We start from the raw sequence: 16,986 nt of genomic DNA, 5'->3' as shown, positions 1-16,986 counted from the left end.
TGTGAGCAGGGGAGATGTGACTGGAGACGCACAATGGGACATTTATGCTCAATGAATGCAACAGTTTTCCAATACAAAACAGCTGGGAGTCAATACACTATCATTTTGAGTATAGTCGTCACATTAGACGTGTACACATACTATTTTATTCTTAACTGCATCAGATTTCTTATAGAATCACACTTTATAGACACATTTTAAGTAAGGTTAAGGACTATGACAAGTGCCAACAATTTAAACTATCTAAAGGTTCTAAAGGTTTACACAGCAATGCCATTTTTGCTGTGCAGAAGTGGATATGTTAATTTGTTCCACTCGAACCACTGAACGGAAAAACAGGATACGTCTCAAAGAGAATACAAATATACTGTGAATGAAAATGATTGTGACAATGCTAAACCAGTAACTTCCCTGAAGCCCTCTGGTGGCTTTGACTGCGTGGAATTCTTTTTCTGTCTTAAAAGGAAATGGTCAGCAAGAACAGACAACACTTCAGCATTTCACACACTCTCTCTGCATATACCTTGTTTCAGCAGCCTACAGGCGTGAGTCATTTTTCAATCCAAACACTGCTGCATCTTTAAGTACAGCATTATGGGCTCTGTCCTCAGCCAATCAGAAGGCTTGTCACAACCAAAAACAAAAATTATCTAAGAGGACTCTGTTTTTGTTTTTCTCAAACTATGGTGTGTGTCATCTGCACTTTTAGACTTTAGTAATGCATTACAGTTAGGTTGATTTTTTTGTGGTTCAATGTAGGTTATTTTTTAGACCAGGTTAAAGCAGTACTAAGTAACTTGTTTACCTTAAAAAATCCTTGTCTTTCATCTAACTGAATCACGAAGAAGAAGCTAACAGGCTAACGGGCAAAGCTCACTGCGGGCTAGCGCCACTTTAGCAGTATTTACAGCCAAGTTTGAGTGACAAAAAAATATCTCCATTGTGTAATTGGATGTACAATATCCCTCTCTCCCTTTGTCTTTCCTGTCAGTGTAGTATTTACTGTCACAGACTATTAATGAGTAAAAAAAACACAACATGCTACGACGCCTGCAGGGGCACTTATGGGGCATGAGTTACCTAATACTTCTTTAAGTCCTGATTCGATCTTGATCTGGGTCTAGTGGTATTTGGAAGGTATGTTTATAAGATTTAAGTAATAACGCTATCAAGTTTACATCGGTAGCTTTGGAAAATGTGTTGATTTGTTAGTACCTGGCTGTGCACAGTGTTTAGCTGGTTGTTGAATGTCATGGTGAGGTTGGTGGAGGTGCTGGGCGCCACGTGGGTGATGAACGGAGTCTTGCTCTGGTTGACTGTGTCGTACATGTTGACGCGGCGCTTACAGATTTCCATGTTTTGGAAGCAGGACTTGACACTGCACAGAGGGCAAAGAGAAGAGAAAGCTTTAGCCTTTTTAGCTCAGCGCAAAACACGACTGAAGAGGGCTGATTGGGCTCATACTGTGTGCTGTGCGGGAAGTCGAGAAGATGGGACATGGTAACAAAAGGATGGTTGAGCGTTTCAATAGGCGTGATTCTCTTGTCGGCGTCAATGGTGAGCATTTTGGTCAACAAGTCGATGAACTCCCTCCTGTCGGCTTTCTCTGCAAGCATGTCGCTGCCTTCAAGGTCTGACGACATGTTTACCTGCAACAAAATGTAAAGGACATTTTAGCACACAAAAACACAAATCTTGATAAGTTTGACAGCTCATCCCCATATTCCTGTGTCACTGAACCTATTACCTTGCTCCCTTAGTGACATTAAAAACATTGGTATTCAGATCTCTGCTTGAAATATTTCCCCGGCGCCTTCGCAGAGATTTTTATCTATGCTTGAGATGTGAAAACAAACAAAAAGAACGCAAAGCCAATAAATGCTGCCATTGGCAAGTTGTACAAAGGAAGCATTTTTCTGTGCACTTCTGAAAGAGCTGACAAGTTAACCTAAATAAATTTGAAGACAGGCTCTAGGAAACAGCCTTGGTTAAAAAAAAAAAAAAGGTTATGGGTGGATGCAAAACAAAAATAGGCTTCCAGAAATGAATAGAAAAGGAAGGACGCTACATTTGAGATTGTGCCGGCTCTTAGGGCCGTCATGTCATGGTGAGGAATGAAGGAAGTCGGACAAGGTCATGATTTAGCCAGTCTGCTTTTTTGGGGGGGAACAGGCAGATTGCGAGGCAGAGATGTGAGAAGGGACAGGGGACGGTGCCACAGACAGCCTGCCCTTGTTTATTGTGACTGTCATGACCAGGGAGCGGGCCTGTTTTTCATAAAGACGCAGCGCTTATCTGTAGGCCTGCTCCAGGGGCTATCAGATGTGCTGCCAGTCAACACGCCCGAATCTGATTCAATTCGCGTTCTCTGTGCAGGTTATGCAGCCCTGGTAGCCATCGCTCTCTGCTTGCCATCTCCGCCGACTGTGATAAAAAGAATAATCTGCAGAAAGGGGTGAGAAATAATCATGCTGTCCTCTGGCTGGCGGAAGAAATGACTTTGGGAAATGGAGACAGCTCGGCTCGCACACGTGAAAATCGGACTGGTCCAATTGTCTCAGTTCTAGTTAAATATGACACAATGGGCAGCCAATTAGGAATGTAATTTGACCTGGATGGAACAGCTAGACATGCATTATTTCTGTTCTATTAGGTAATGTCATCTACTATAATTTTATTGCACTTTCATTGATAAAAACCCTGAAATTAATAATAATAATAAAAAACTAACTTTTATTAGTCCCTATGGGGTAGTCTTGATTTGACTGTGTTACTTTTCACCCCAGTGTTATTACTTTCCCAGGCACTGTTCCTGACTTTAACGCACCAGTTGGAAGGATGGGCCAAATACAGATCACAAATTCCCTACAGGGACAATAACTTATAGAAGCACAAAAACAAAACACATCTTTTCCCCCCAGTGCATGAATAAGCACGTCACAGACCTTGGCTTGATTCATTTCACAAGTAGATAAAAAAAAATGTGTTCAACAAATTAAGAGAATTACAGGGAAAACGCAAATGTTCCTCGGCTAATAATATGGTCAGTCCGTCACGTCTTGCATGTAAACTGCTGTTTATAGCTGCACATCTGTGTTGTGAGGAGTGCTCACATGCCACAGCGGAGAGGGGGGCAGGAGCGGCAGATGTCGAGCAGTGGGACAGATCGGCCCCTGCCTCGGGAAATGCCGAAACTAGCCACGACAGGATGCAGGGGGACAAAGCTCCGCCGATAAAACACTACGCAAATTCAAGCAACAGTGGGTGAAAGGAGTATAAAGGAGTGTATATATAAAGCTGAACTCAATCCTAATTCGCTTTTCCTTTTCCTCTTGGCAAGACTTGCACTCCACACACGGTTTTTCATATCAAAGTGAATGTGTTTTCTCAGCTTTTTGGACCTTACAAGAGATTACTGTACTATGCATGTTTTCTCTAGTCTAAATTAGATCCACTTGCGACTAAATCTGCTTTTTTGACTGGAATGCCTCTTCATTATCTGTTGCTGGCATCTGATATTTTCCAAGGCCTTCAAGCTACATCATCCATTATACACGCACAGGCAGATGTCCACAATACTGACTTGTTTATATGATCTGGATGGATAGGGAGGTAAAAATAGGCAGTTCTTCAGTGCGTTGAGCTGCAGTATCTCGCCATGTCTTCCATAGTGAGCGAGGTACAGAGGGTGTGGATTTGGATGTGTGGGAGATAGAGATGATCCAGGGGATATCATAGCAGTGCAGGTTGTTTCGTTAACTCTTGGTGTCTTAGTATGTGTGTGTGTGTGTGTGTGTGTGTGTGTGTGTGTGTGTGTGTGTGTGTGTGTATGTATGTGTGTGTGTGTTCAACAAACCTGCGCAGCGATAGTATCATGTCCTATCAGACAGCATGAATTCTCAGACAGGCGTGACAGAGGCCCAGTGCGAAACCGAACACTCGTAATTGTCGTCATCACTAAATATGTGTGGTGCATATATAGGTGTGCTATAGGCTGGGTGGCCATATCCAAAAAGATTACCGTTGTACCTGTTATCACTCTCGTAGTTATCGGGGCAACATCAGAGAACATAATGTCACCAGGCAGAGACGGGAAGGCCATGGGAAAATAACTTCTCTATCGCTTCCTTGCAATCTCATATGCACCAGTATTTGGTGTACAAGACGAGGAGTCCGTGTCAGGTTATTGTAGGACATGTCCTATCCAAATGTCATGGGTGCATGGGAACTGACCATTATGCAAAGGTTTACTTCCTACTGTGCCACTGGAGACTTTGGTGTAAATCCTAACTATGGGACAATTTCTACTTTGTGAAATGAACAAAAATGTTCTAACTAGCCTGATGGTGTCATTGAATAAAGAAGTGTTTATGTCCTTTATGTGTTAACACCCATGCCAGTTCAGAACACACACCCTCCCCCATGTAGTTAACCAATCAAGAAAAAATATGTCAGAAGAAATGTTCGCAACAATTTGTTAATAATCTTACTATATCGAAAGAAGTTTTAAAGCAGAACTAAGTAATTCATGCCCTTAGAGGCCACTGCAGGTGTTGTAGCATGTTGCCTTTTCTTACTCATTAATTGTCTGTGAAAGTAAATACTACGCTGACAGAAAAGACAAAGGGAGAGAGGGATATTGTACAATGTGCCACAACCCAATTACACGATGGAGATATTTTTTGTCACTCAAACTTGGCTGTAAATACTGGGAAAGTGGCGCTAGCCCACAGTTAGCATTGCCCGTTAGCCTGCTAGCTTCTTCTTCATGATTCCATTAGTGTGTATGTGCCTCTGGGTTGGAGCAGGGAAAGTTGCAAGCATAGCTTTCTGGTCAGAAACACCAGGGGGTGATGAAAGACCTTCCAATCATTCCATCAGCACTCGTGCTATCCCTTACCCCAAGGGGAACTACGAAAAGGATTTATTAAGGTAAACAAGTTACTTAGTACTGCTTTAAGATTGACTATCTTTTCACATAAATCATTTATGAAACCAGAAGCATCTGATGCCCTTGTGTGCCTATCTAAATTGTGTGTCCAGAAAACTGTTTGTTTTTTAAGGAAAAAGAAAAAAAACAGCTCTTGCTTGTCACCTGCAAAAGTGCAAAGCTAAGTGCAAAACTGGTCAGGACACCGTCTCTTTGACTGCTCTGTCAGCAGGAAATTGTGCTTTTTCTACCCACATGACCTACGCCTGCAAGAGACATGTTCTGCAGATGTATAAAATGTCAGAGTCAAAAAAACAATACAGATCTAATATGTTAACCAGCCTTGCCATATGCTACCCTCAACTTGCCTGTCTGTAACTTATTAGGAGAGATGAAGAGCAGAGGTAGTTTTTTTCCGCAGCAGCTGCTTTCATTTTGCCGGATAAAATTCTATATGGCAGCACTGTGCCTTAGCATCTGGATATCAGGGCCTTGGCAGCATAAATATTTTAACAGATTTCAAATATTTGATAGCTAATTCGTGGGATGTGATGGCTCATACCGGCCTGGGACTCGGAGAGACAGGCAGATGCAAGAGTTGCAAAGGACGGGGCAAATAACACATTGATAGGTCAGTGGTGCTTTGTGGATGTAGTCGTACGCGCAGTACCTGGGCCATATCATCCAAGCAGTTGAAGATGTACTTGCGGGCCTCCTTGGATTTGATCCCCGTCTCGCCCTCGTGGTCCTCTGGAGTCTACAGGAGAGACAAGAAGCAGATGTTACACTCAAATCCCATCACACTTTCCCCTCTGGAAAGGCACTATTTACATTGGGCTCATTATATCCTCTTGCTGTTGATGTGCAGCAGGACTCGGCTTGCCCTCTGAGGAACCCTGGGGTGGCGCACAAACATCCATCTAACAGCCAGGGAGACTGCGTGTCGAGGCCAACCTTACCGCACTGCATATTCGGCTAATAGTCAGCCACTATGTCCCATGCCCCAAATGCTTATGTTTATATACTATGTCAACTTTAATATAGATAGTGTGAAACAAACTCTTTCAGTTTCTAATGTAGGAGTTTAAAAAAACAAACTAATTTCGCTATGGGATATGAACATACTGTATATGGAGCAGAATAAACTGTTGATCATTCTATAAAATCAAAAAAATATGTTGGAATTTGCTTTATAAATATGCCTTTCAGTCTACAAAGTTAAATGGCAAATACAGAATACAACCATAAAACATTTAGAGACCATTTCAGGACCAGTCTGTGTTTCTGCTTGTCTGGAAATAGGCAATTCTAAAATGTAAGATACTAAAAGATGGGGCAGACGTACTTATTGAGTGGCCTATATATCCAGTCAGTCGAAAGGGGGTTATAACTGAGAGGATTTTTATCAGGTTTGGCTTCCATTTTCCAAATCTGCTCACACAAATCCATTTTGCTCTTATTAGCCTTCCACTTTGTTTGGGGCAAGCACCGGGGTCAGCGTTGTGAGAGCATCTTCCTGGCAGGCGGTCCATGGGTTGTATGTAGCCTCTATATGTTCTGTTATTATGACTAACCTTTAATCTCCAGAGCGGATACGTGGACTCTGACTCTCTGTTGAAGAACCTGGTTGTCTTCGTCCCGGCACTTAGCAAGTACTCCGCAGGCAGGCCTTGTGTCTGTGAGATGTACCGAATCTGCAAAAGATTAACAACATTTGAAACCATGTTGTATGCAGGATGAAGGGATGTGAATAGTTAGTTGCTTAGAAATAGAGAAGTTGTACATATCATTCACATATAAATATTTTTTGCCCAGTAAATCAAAACAAGACAGAAAAGAAATAAACAAGGACACATTTGATTCTAAACACTACAGCGGGCTACATTCCAGTCTCTTCCACCAAATGTTCATCTGTCACTGCAAAATAATGAATGAAGGTAGGGCTGTGCAATTCATTGAAATTCGATTTCGATTTCGATTATTACACTAATAATATTACACAAAATTAGCACAATCGAAAAATTTTATTTATTTATATTTTGCAAAGCATTATTTTCCCTTCGCATTTCACGTTCTGTGTGATGATGTCTTCACACCTGCTCAGTTTACTTGCGCAGGTGTGAAGGCTGGCCAGCAGGGGGCAGGTGTGAAATTGCAATTATCGTCTTGGTCAACAGCACACTTGGTTCAATTTAACAACATTTAAATAGCATCATTATCAATTCTACTTTACGTAAAGGACATGTAGAAAATCTGAATTGTGTTTCTCTCAAACCATTGATGCAAGTAATACTTAATACTTCTTAACACTGTGGAGCTCTTTGGGTAATAGTATTCACAGACTTCTTAAATTATAACTTTTCTTCACGGTTTTCTGGATAAAATATGGCACTGCTAGATAAAAAAAAAAGAAAAAAGCTGACCTCCGCTCAAGACTTTGAGATTGATTTTAGACTTGCAAATATGACACTGTGAAGTTTAAAGACATTCATAAAATGGAAAACTCAGGCAAGCTTGTTCATTGATTGAGTGCGACTTGCTCAAGGTTTTCCCACTGCGCCCTGTGTGAGTGATAGAGAGAGGGGAATGTCCTGCTCTAGAGCACAGGGGCTACGCTAATTGGACAAGTGGCTGTGTGGCATCTGTTGAGATAAACAGAGAGGCTGTGCGGGAATCATCAGGGGCTGTCAGGGGGTTTGGAGGAACAGCCCACCCTCCTCCAAAGCGCTCCCAAACACAGGCTAGGCGCCTTGTGTACAAATAAAGTTGCCCAAAGTGTGTATGTATTTATTTTCAAATAAGAAAGGAAAGTTTAAGAGCAAATTTCTTAATCAGTTTTCTCAACAGGTGAATAGGGATGCAAACTTGAGGGGCAGACCAATATCAGCTTCTTCTTTTTCTTTTTCTTCTTCTTCTTCTTCTTCTTCTTCTTCTTCTTCTTTTACTTCTTTATCTTTTTCTTCTTTTTTCTTCTTTATCTTTTTCTTCCTCTTCTTCTTCTTCTTCTTTTTCTTCTTCTTTTTCTTTTTCTTCTTCTTCTTCTTTTTCTTTTCGGGACTGTACTTGCCCACCTGACACTGTGTTTTAACGGAGTAGATTTGGATAATATGAATATGATATGATAAACTTCTGTTCTCATAAACTGGTGATATTAATCCCTCACACAAACCATTACATCAAAAGAATCAATTCCAGCCAAAACAAACCCGCGTGATCCATTTCAGCAACTTGATGCCCGTTTTACCTGATCGTACTCCGACGCTCCCGGGTAAAGGGGCCATCCCAGGAAGAGCTCTGCGATCACACAGCCCAGGGACCACATGTCGATGGCCTCACAGAACGGCAGGCCCAGGATGATCTCCGGAGCCCTGCAAAAGATAAACAACATACTTAGAAACACATCACACCAAGACCAGCCACAACCTCTTCTTTTATCTTCTTTTATCTGGTGTAAAAACCTTGCATTTAAAAAAAAAAAAAACCTTTTCACTTTGCTTTTCAATTCACAAGTGCTGCCTGTAATAGCATGCTGGGGTCAGATGGAGGACTTATTTACACTGCGGTAGAAGGAGTAAGCTGGAGAGCATCCACAAATCCTAGCAACGTTTTTAAAAAGCCAATATGATTTAATTAGACGGCATGCACACACTCACTACTCGCGCCGAACAAATTCTAATCGACACAGACAATTTAATTAGTCTTTTAGTCTGAAGGTTATCAAGCAATGTATCACTTAAAGTAGCCCGCCAAAGCTGGAAATTTATTTCCACATGAATGGCTTGACTTCAATAGCGTGCACAGTCAAACAATTATGAAAGGAGAAATTGGCAAACACTCTCTTAAAACAACATTCGTGAAAGTAACGGCGATTCTGAGTTCTTTATTTATATTCCCGACTTCTTCACCGGATCGCCTGCCTGCGGCTGTCAGCAAATCATAGCTTTCCATAAATTAGTAACAGTTTGTCAGCATGATCCTAATATGGATTTCTTTAATGCTAGAAACGCCACAACAAACAGCACAGTACAATGGATATCTCAAAATAAGCAAACGATTTGTACATAAACAGAACTGTGTAGATATTGTCACATAGATACACCAATATGAGGTTATTGTTGCCTCAGACTGGATATTGAGGTCTCAGAGGCCACAATGGAAAAAGATAACAAGCTCCAGCAACAGTATCTTAGGACTTGTACTAGCCAGCAGTACGAATAGCATTTCATTACACAATAGATGTGGAGGCCCATCAAACCACTTCAGTATGTAAGGCAGACGGCTCTTTGCATGCAAAAAGCAGCATTGTCTGTCCGCAGGGGAACAACATTTCCACATAATGCAAAGAAATATCAAGAGTAGCACTTTATTCAGAACATGTGCCTTACCCTTTGTTTTATCAGTGATAGGTGGCAGCATTACTCTATCACTCTAATGCCTGTGGCCGGGAAAGTAAGTATTACAAACTTGAGCTTATCTGATTTTATGGGGGACTTTTATGATGCCATGACTGCTGTGGCGGCAGTAAAAGAAAGTCTCCCCGTCAAAGCCCATTGTGCAGATGAAAGCCGCAGGAAGTCCTTTAATCGAACCACCGTGACTCCAGAGGACATGGTACAAACCAACTACAGGACCTCAGGGTCTCTCCTCCTGCGCCCGGAGGCAGGGCTAAGTCAGTTCCATTATCAACATGAATATATAGGAAAAAATAGCATCATGTGCAATAGTTTACTGTTTTGTGTGGGCTCTCAGTTTTTCATGCTGTGTGTTGAGGACATTACGCCTCACTCCTCAAGAGGCTTAATCAGCAACTAATGATTAGGCTATTGAACAAGTTAAAAGCAGCCTTTCAGAATAAATAAGGGTGGTATCAGCCCCCTCTAGGTTGGTATAGATTGGTAATAAGCCTGAAGAATGCTACAGATGACAGATTCTTTGTTGATTCCGTGTTTGTTTGATAATGTTGTGGGTGAAGAAGACTGCCGGGTGACCACTTTGCCCTTTGCCTTCGACTGTGGGATTTGCTGATGTTTATGCAATGCTTAGCTCTATTTCTGCACAATGCTTTCTGGGTTATGGTCCACTGCTCTACTTAGACTTTTGAAGCAAAAGAAAGGGAACAAGTGAAGAAGGAAGAGGGAGACACATTTGTTGCATATGATATAAAACCACAAATGCAAATATTTTGGAGTGCACCAGTCTCTGCAAAGCGCCCACAGCTGCTGCTGATGCAGGTCCTTTCACTGCAAATGACAAACTTTTCCAACTCATTTCCCATGAAGTGCTAAAACAAGACTCTCTAAAAGAATATCTGAACTGTGAGATAAATATAGCATTTAAGCAGCGGGGTGTTTAACTCTAATGTTCTTTTGGTATCAGCTATAATTATAAGACAAAACAGATTAAAAATAAGAACAACATGGCTGCATAAAGCACAGTTTGAATCCTTGGAAACAGCATCTGAGCGTGGTGCATTCGGCTGACACTGCCAATTTATCAGGCTTTAAGCTGCGCCCCACCTCGCTCATCTCCAGCTGGCCTGCTGTCGGCGGGCCGGGCTGTCGGGGGTGGAGCACAGACTACATGTCATATACAGTACAGTGCAGACTGTGTGCAGACAAACCACACAGCATTACCACTGGCTCTTTCACTGCAGCTCAATAGGCCCTGTTACGTGAGAGGCCACAGTGTTCAGGGGAGGGCCTCCGACAGCACTGGGGCTCCATAGAAACACAGAAGGACATTGGGCCAGAGAAGTGTGTGTGAGCTGACATCCTCCCAGCTGGCCCGGGCCGTGATGAGCCTCGGTGTCCTTTGGGAGACAGAGATGGCACCACTCATGAATGGAGCCTTTCTTCTGCTGCCCCAACCTACTCTTTCAATCCACTGTGTCTGGGTGATATGGCAAAACAATATTATCATCACAGCATACTGACGCTGACTTTTATTAATAAAGCAAGGCAAAATAAAGCAATCCCTGAACATGCGTCAACCACCATCCATCATGTTATCTTGGCATGCCAGCTGAAGTTATTTAAATGCACAAACAATAAACTAAAACTTGGTAAGGAAAGAATCAAACAAAGAAGGGCTTAGAATTCAAAAGGTTTACTGAATATGTTGCAAAAAGTAATGAAATATGGGCAACAAAAAGTGATGTGTGCTCAAGAGGTCGCTGCTGTTGATTTATTCTCAACATTGTAATATCTGCCAGAATACTTAAGTCGCTCAGCACCTCTGTCTGGTCCACCCAGCCAGTACATCCTCCCTTCAGTCTTGCCAGCAGATCCCCGCCACACTATCATTTGGAGGTCCTCAAACTGGGCCGCCAAGGCCAGGCCAGCTCAGCCTCCCCTCTCCCCACTCGCCTGTCCACCCTCTGCTCTGGTGAACAGTGCCTGTGTTTGGCTGGCCTATGAGCCCATGTGCACTCCCTCATGCACGGCCGGCTGACATCACAGGCTGTGAGCATGTCAGGATGGATCCATCAGGCTGACCTTCCCTTCGCTGGCTCCAGACGGGAGACTGATGGATCCTTGGAACCCTGCAGCATTTACACGCACAAATACACACATACATGATAATGGCTTTGATTTCCCCCCTCGTTGTGACGCACAGACATCATTATTAGCCTTGTGCAACACACGTGGACTAATGTGGAAAAAGAGAGGTCAGTCACATGATCAATGGCAATACATGTGGATGCAAGTCTGGGAATCCGTCTATGAAGTCAGGTCACCGTGTTATTTCACCTATTTCACCTCCATAAAATATCATAGGAAGTCAGAAGTCAGTCATTGTAACAACCTTTGCTCTTATGCACAAGTTTAAAAATGAAATGCAAAGAAAATAAATGTGTATACACTGGATGCTCCCTAGTCCCACTGTACCTTTGAAACTGCATGTTGTTTTTTTATAGGCACAGAATGTTACAAGTGGTCTAAGAATTGAAAAGACATAGGGAGAGTGCTGCTTGGCAAACTTTTACAGCCCTTACAGTAAGTCATGTCTGGAAGAGCAACATTCGTGCAGCTCAAGGTCCTCGGCCAGTCTCTTTTCCTCTGACACATGGGCAAATCCCAGTCTGATAAAACATTACTTATTAAATAATTCAGTACAATGAAAAGAATGAGATTCAATAAAAAACTATGATATACAGTAGAGGCCGACCGATATGGGTTTTTCTAAGGCCGATATTTTGGGATGCTAATTGGACGATGCCGATATACTCAGCAGATATTTTTGACCGATATTTTTGGCCGCTTCAGCACTGGCCGATTTTATTTAAATTACTTTAGGTGATCCAATCATAGTTTGTTTCCCAGCATTGTTTAGTTGTCGTTAGCATTAGCATATTGTAACTAGCCGCAGCATTTTGCGCGGCAATCAAAAATCAAGTGGAGGTTAAAACTAACAAATCGATTGAATTCTCCAGATTCTGCACTTCAAAATATTGACGGAGGTTTACTGAAACTTGGGTTTAACAAACTTGAAGCTACTTTCATTGTGACTCGTTTTAAAGCCCTGACTTTGCTCTTTCCAATGCAAAAAACGGAAAGTTTCTATCATTTTCGGTAGCCGATATTGTAAAATCCCCAAATATTGGCTTCTAATATACAGTCCAGCTGAGGGGAGAGTTGACAAACATCATTGTATCTCTGGTATGTAACTGCGGCACCTGCTGCACATACTGTCACTATCAGTGCCAGCAAACCTGATACAGCAGAAATCCCACACATGCCATCAGCTTATGTCAATAAAACACAGGCAGCTTTTATTCTATTGAAACCGCACAGGTCAGTTCGCTGTATAATCATTGCAACAGAAAACCTTCAACTTCACACTGACGCTGAACATAACTTATATTTTTTCTTTCTTCTTTTTGCAATCTCCAAAAACAAACAATGATCATCACAGCGCTCCTCAGGCTTTCATTATAATCTATCCTCTGCTTCTATACCGTCCCGCAATGGTGATTATGCTATCCCGTGGCTACATTATTCCATATCATTATTCTTCAGCATGATCCCTCAATCTGTAATTCAGCTCGTATCCACTACCCAACATGCCTTGCACCCGCAGCCACCCCCCCATTACCTGAAGCCAGTGGTCAAAGGTTATATGTGGGATGTGTGTGTTGGGGGAGAAGCACCAGACAGGAGATGAGAAAAAATGGAAGATGATGGGGTGAAGGCGGGGTGAGCGCTGGGTGCCATCTTAATCAGTGCACACCCACACCTGATGCCCCCCCCCCACACACACACACACACCCATGACGCTCTTGTCAAAGGGGAGGAAGTGCCGGGGAGCATTTGCAATTGGTAAATGATGGCTATCTGTCATAAAGTGATGCTTGGTGCAGCGACAGCCTGGAGAAAAAGATGGAGAAGATGCCATGAGGGAGCCTCCAGTCTGCACAGCCCTATTAGCAGGACGCTGTGGGTCTGACAGTCAGACAGCATTAGGCCGGTGCAGCAGCCGCCTCTAGCCAGGCTCTGACCCGACCCAGGGGGCACGTCCGCCTTGATTCCCCATGCGATTTGGAAAACCTTTAGAGGATTAAAGAATTACGGAGATGAATTTTGGAACCCTCTGCAACTCCACAGCAACCACAGTTTAACAGAACATGAACTGTAGAAACTAAAGGGGACAGGCAAGCCACTGAACATAAGTGAATAGACTTAGGGGACGATAATGTGGCAGCGTATTTGAGTCATCTTCTCATTTGCATTTGGTGCTCATCGTTACTAACACAGCCTAAAACAAACAAGTCGAAAATGTTCAGTTTCAGTCTTTATTTTCCTAACGTATTTCTATTTTTAGCCTTGTTTTGGTCCTGGGTTAAAACTATATCCAAGACAGGTGAATATTGCATTTTTTTTTGATAGAAGACCTGTGCCGACTAACCTCACCGGATGACGCGGATAACACATCCAGACCTCGCTCTGCTGTCGACCAGCCTAGAGGAAATATGGGTCACGCTTCAAGCTGGCCAGAGCTGGGCGTAGATTTTGGGATTGGACGCTAACACATCCTAACACACAATCACTCAGTCAACCGGCTTAACCAGTTGGCAGTGCCGCGTGTGTGAAGAAGACATTTCCCCATAGAGACAGCCTCATGTCCTATACACACACGCACGCCACCATTCAGACACACAGGCCCGGACGCATTAGGTGCCGCGGCCGTCCTTGATCACTTGGGCAAATTGGAGTTATGAGGCGGATCGGCTGGTTAGAGCTAAACCTTTCACTTGGCTTCATCCATGGCTGACATATAATAAAAAGAAAGGTCACACAATCTGCAGCGCACAGTAAAAATCCATGGCAGGGGTTAGCTCAGAGTAGAGGGGCCAAACCCTCAAGAAAAAAATAAATAAAAGTGTGTCGTGTTCCAAATGCGAAGACCTTTATTTGAGCTATTCTGTGCGGCATTTATAAAGCTGCGTATAACTACTTGTCCTTCAACGTCACTCTATTGTGTCCTCTACTCTCTGCCATTCGTTTGATTGAGTCCAGAACATGTCCAACAACGATTAATTTCATTGTGTTGGTTAGAGCCTAAAGCGATGGGCAGTGTGGTCAGTTGGTTGTAGGGCAACCTAAAACCAAAGAGAAATCAATTTGAATTGTGGCGCTTGTAGACAATAGCCCGGACAGTTCAATAAATACACAGCCCCATTTCAGTCCTAAGTCCCGCTGTGCCTGGCTAGTTCCTTATTTCTCGGGCAAGTCAAAGCGCACATGGGGGCGACATTTGCAAAAGACAGGCTGGAAAAACCCCCACAGCAATAGGTCCGTTTGCATTTTTAAGAACAAATTTCTCTTTCAGCACAACCCCCCCAAGTTCTCAATAACCATCTCTTGTTTAGCTCTTCCTTTCTCCCACCACTCCGGCAGTAATATCATCTCCTGCCTAATCAAATTCTGCTGTGTGTGACATGAATTCTGGGTGCCCACAGGCTGCGCTGCTTCCTCGCAGGCTGCAGGGCAAGGGGACAAAATATTCCCCAGTAAGATGAGGGGGGTAAAAAAGGGTTTTCACATTAAAGTTCATTATTTACTGATATTATGTAGAACTCATTTGCATGTAATAATAAGTGTGGCAAGGCAAGTTTATTTGTAGAGCTCTCATGCAACTCGAGAAGTGATTTTTCAGACAGAAACCTCCTAATGACTGGCACAGATACTTGTATACTGCGTGTTTGGATGCTATTGTAGGTCGACAACCTTTAAAAATACACATGCATGAGTTATTGAATAAATCTTACAAGTTCGGAACCTAAATTCCTGTGAAAAGTGAATTCTTAACTCTATTAAGTCTCACTCAATTATATCCAACACACTTCCCGCTGCTCCGTTCTCCTCTGACAGGCACAGACACGGTCCCCATGCTCCGCACACATGCTCCTGTGTCCACTGGGAATAGTCAAACTCAAATCAGGAGACTTTCCCGACAAACCCCGAGTGTCACTGTGTTTGCCCCCGCACGCAGCGGCGGCAGCTCCGGATCCGCTCCTAATGCCGCCCGTCACGCCGCATTCTCCCCCTGACAAGAATTAGAGATGTCATTGAGAGCGACACACTTTACGGGGGGAACAACGCAGAGACGCAGTTAGACCGGGATCCTTAAGCTGATCTCGTGACGTTTTAAATGATGACTTGTGACCCATTCTGTGGCCCACATTTAGGTCAATCAAGGATGACCGAGAGCAGATATGAGTCGGCTGAACCTCCGACAAAACTCGCTCGTTCTGCTTCAAATGTAGACAATGTTCTGATTAGGAAAGAAAAGGACTTTGTTTGCACTGCCATTCTTATATGGAACAGCAAAAACCGCCGTACTAATCGTTTTTGTATGCGCTATCAGATGTCAATGGATGTCTGAACGCAATCTTTTCTTATAGCCGGCAATACCCTCCTCAGCAGTAATCAGTCACTCTGGCAGGTAATTAATTTGTCCACGAAGCAGTACCTTGCAGTCATTTGTGAGCGTGGCCACAGTTAATCACCCCTTAACGACAATAGGTACATTTAGCCCTTCCTTCCCACTGTCTTGCATTGAGTGATCATTGTCTCCCGTCTCGTATGCACCGAAATGGCCAAATAATCAAAGCATGCCTGTCATTTGATATGCTATACATTGTGTATCGAGGGACAATTACTGTTGCGCAACAATCGATGTAGCGCTATCCTTTCCATGTGGCGGCGCTTGAAGATTCCACCGCTGCTGTATTGGATGACACAGTCGGGGGTCATAGATGGAACTCATAAATCGCACTTTAAAAGTCTTCCTCTGTCCTTTTTTTTTCTCCACGTCACGCATAACAGTATCAATTGTGCTTCTGTGTATTGTCTTCCTGGAGACGACAGCCTCCCCCAGCAAAGAAGACCCATGGGTTCAATGCAGGGACAGCAGCACAGGGCCTCTCTATGTTGGAGTTTGCATCGTCTACCTGAGTCTGTGTAGATTCCTGCGGGTGCTCCTGCGTCCTTACATCTAAAAACCTGCAGGTCAGCTCACACTGGCAGCACACATATTGCTGCGACTCAAGGCTTAACTTCCATCTCACCACGGCATTATGTTGTACAACCTGCAGAGTGACAAACAAAGCACTGGGCGTCAAGGTCTAAAGCAGATTGTGAACTAGCAGGGTAGTAGTTGTTGTTGACATTACCTTGACATGTTCTTAATGAATCCATCCTTGTAAAGAAGTGGAATGCTAGAAATGCGTCAGGAAAGCGAGAGACTAATTTGGACCAAAACACACGTGACCTCATGCACTGTGTATTTCCCATGTCTTGATGTTTTTATGTACAGTATGTGCTTTGCCTTAACATAACCAGATTGTAATTTCACATATCTTCTTTTGTAAGGCGCATTGAGTTGCCTTGTGTACGAAATGTGTGGTATAAGTAAAGTTGCCTTACCAAAACTAACGAAAAGGGCTGTTAAAGGTGCATTATGTAACATTTTGATCGAAGTTACCCCCCAACAGCCACTGGGTCACATAAAGGTCAATTATGCTCAAATATCAATGTTTTTTCCACATAAAAAAA

The 16,986-nt window shown here is 43.1% G+C and overlaps 1 protein-coding gene across 1 annotated transcript in view; it reads right to left on the bottom strand.

Moving 5' to 3' along the window:
- hipk2 (homeodomain interacting protein kinase 2) overlaps positions 1-16,986 on the bottom strand; it is an 84,665-nt gene that overhangs the window by 12,595 nt on the left and 55,084 nt on the right. Inside the window, exons 3-7 of the mRNA XM_079568316.1 lie at positions 8,175-8,298; positions 6,505-6,624; positions 5,601-5,687; positions 1,465-1,649; positions 1,216-1,378 (exon numbers count right to left, since the gene is read on the bottom strand). Coding sequence (XP_079424442.1) covers positions 1,216-1,378; positions 1,465-1,649; positions 5,601-5,687; positions 6,505-6,624; positions 8,175-8,298 — 679 coding nt within the window. The remainder of the gene's footprint in view (positions 1-1,215; positions 1,379-1,464; positions 1,650-5,600; positions 5,688-6,504; positions 6,625-8,174; positions 8,299-16,986) is intronic.

The sequence above is a fragment of the Gobius niger genome (assembly GCF_951799975.1).
Source record: "Gobius niger genome assembly, chromosome: 12".
Classification (NCBI taxonomy): Eukaryota; Metazoa; Chordata; class Actinopteri; order Gobiiformes; family Gobiidae; genus Gobius; species Gobius niger.
The sequence above is the reverse complement of the archived record's forward strand: the minus strand, read 5'-3'. Positions and strand labels throughout refer to the sequence as shown.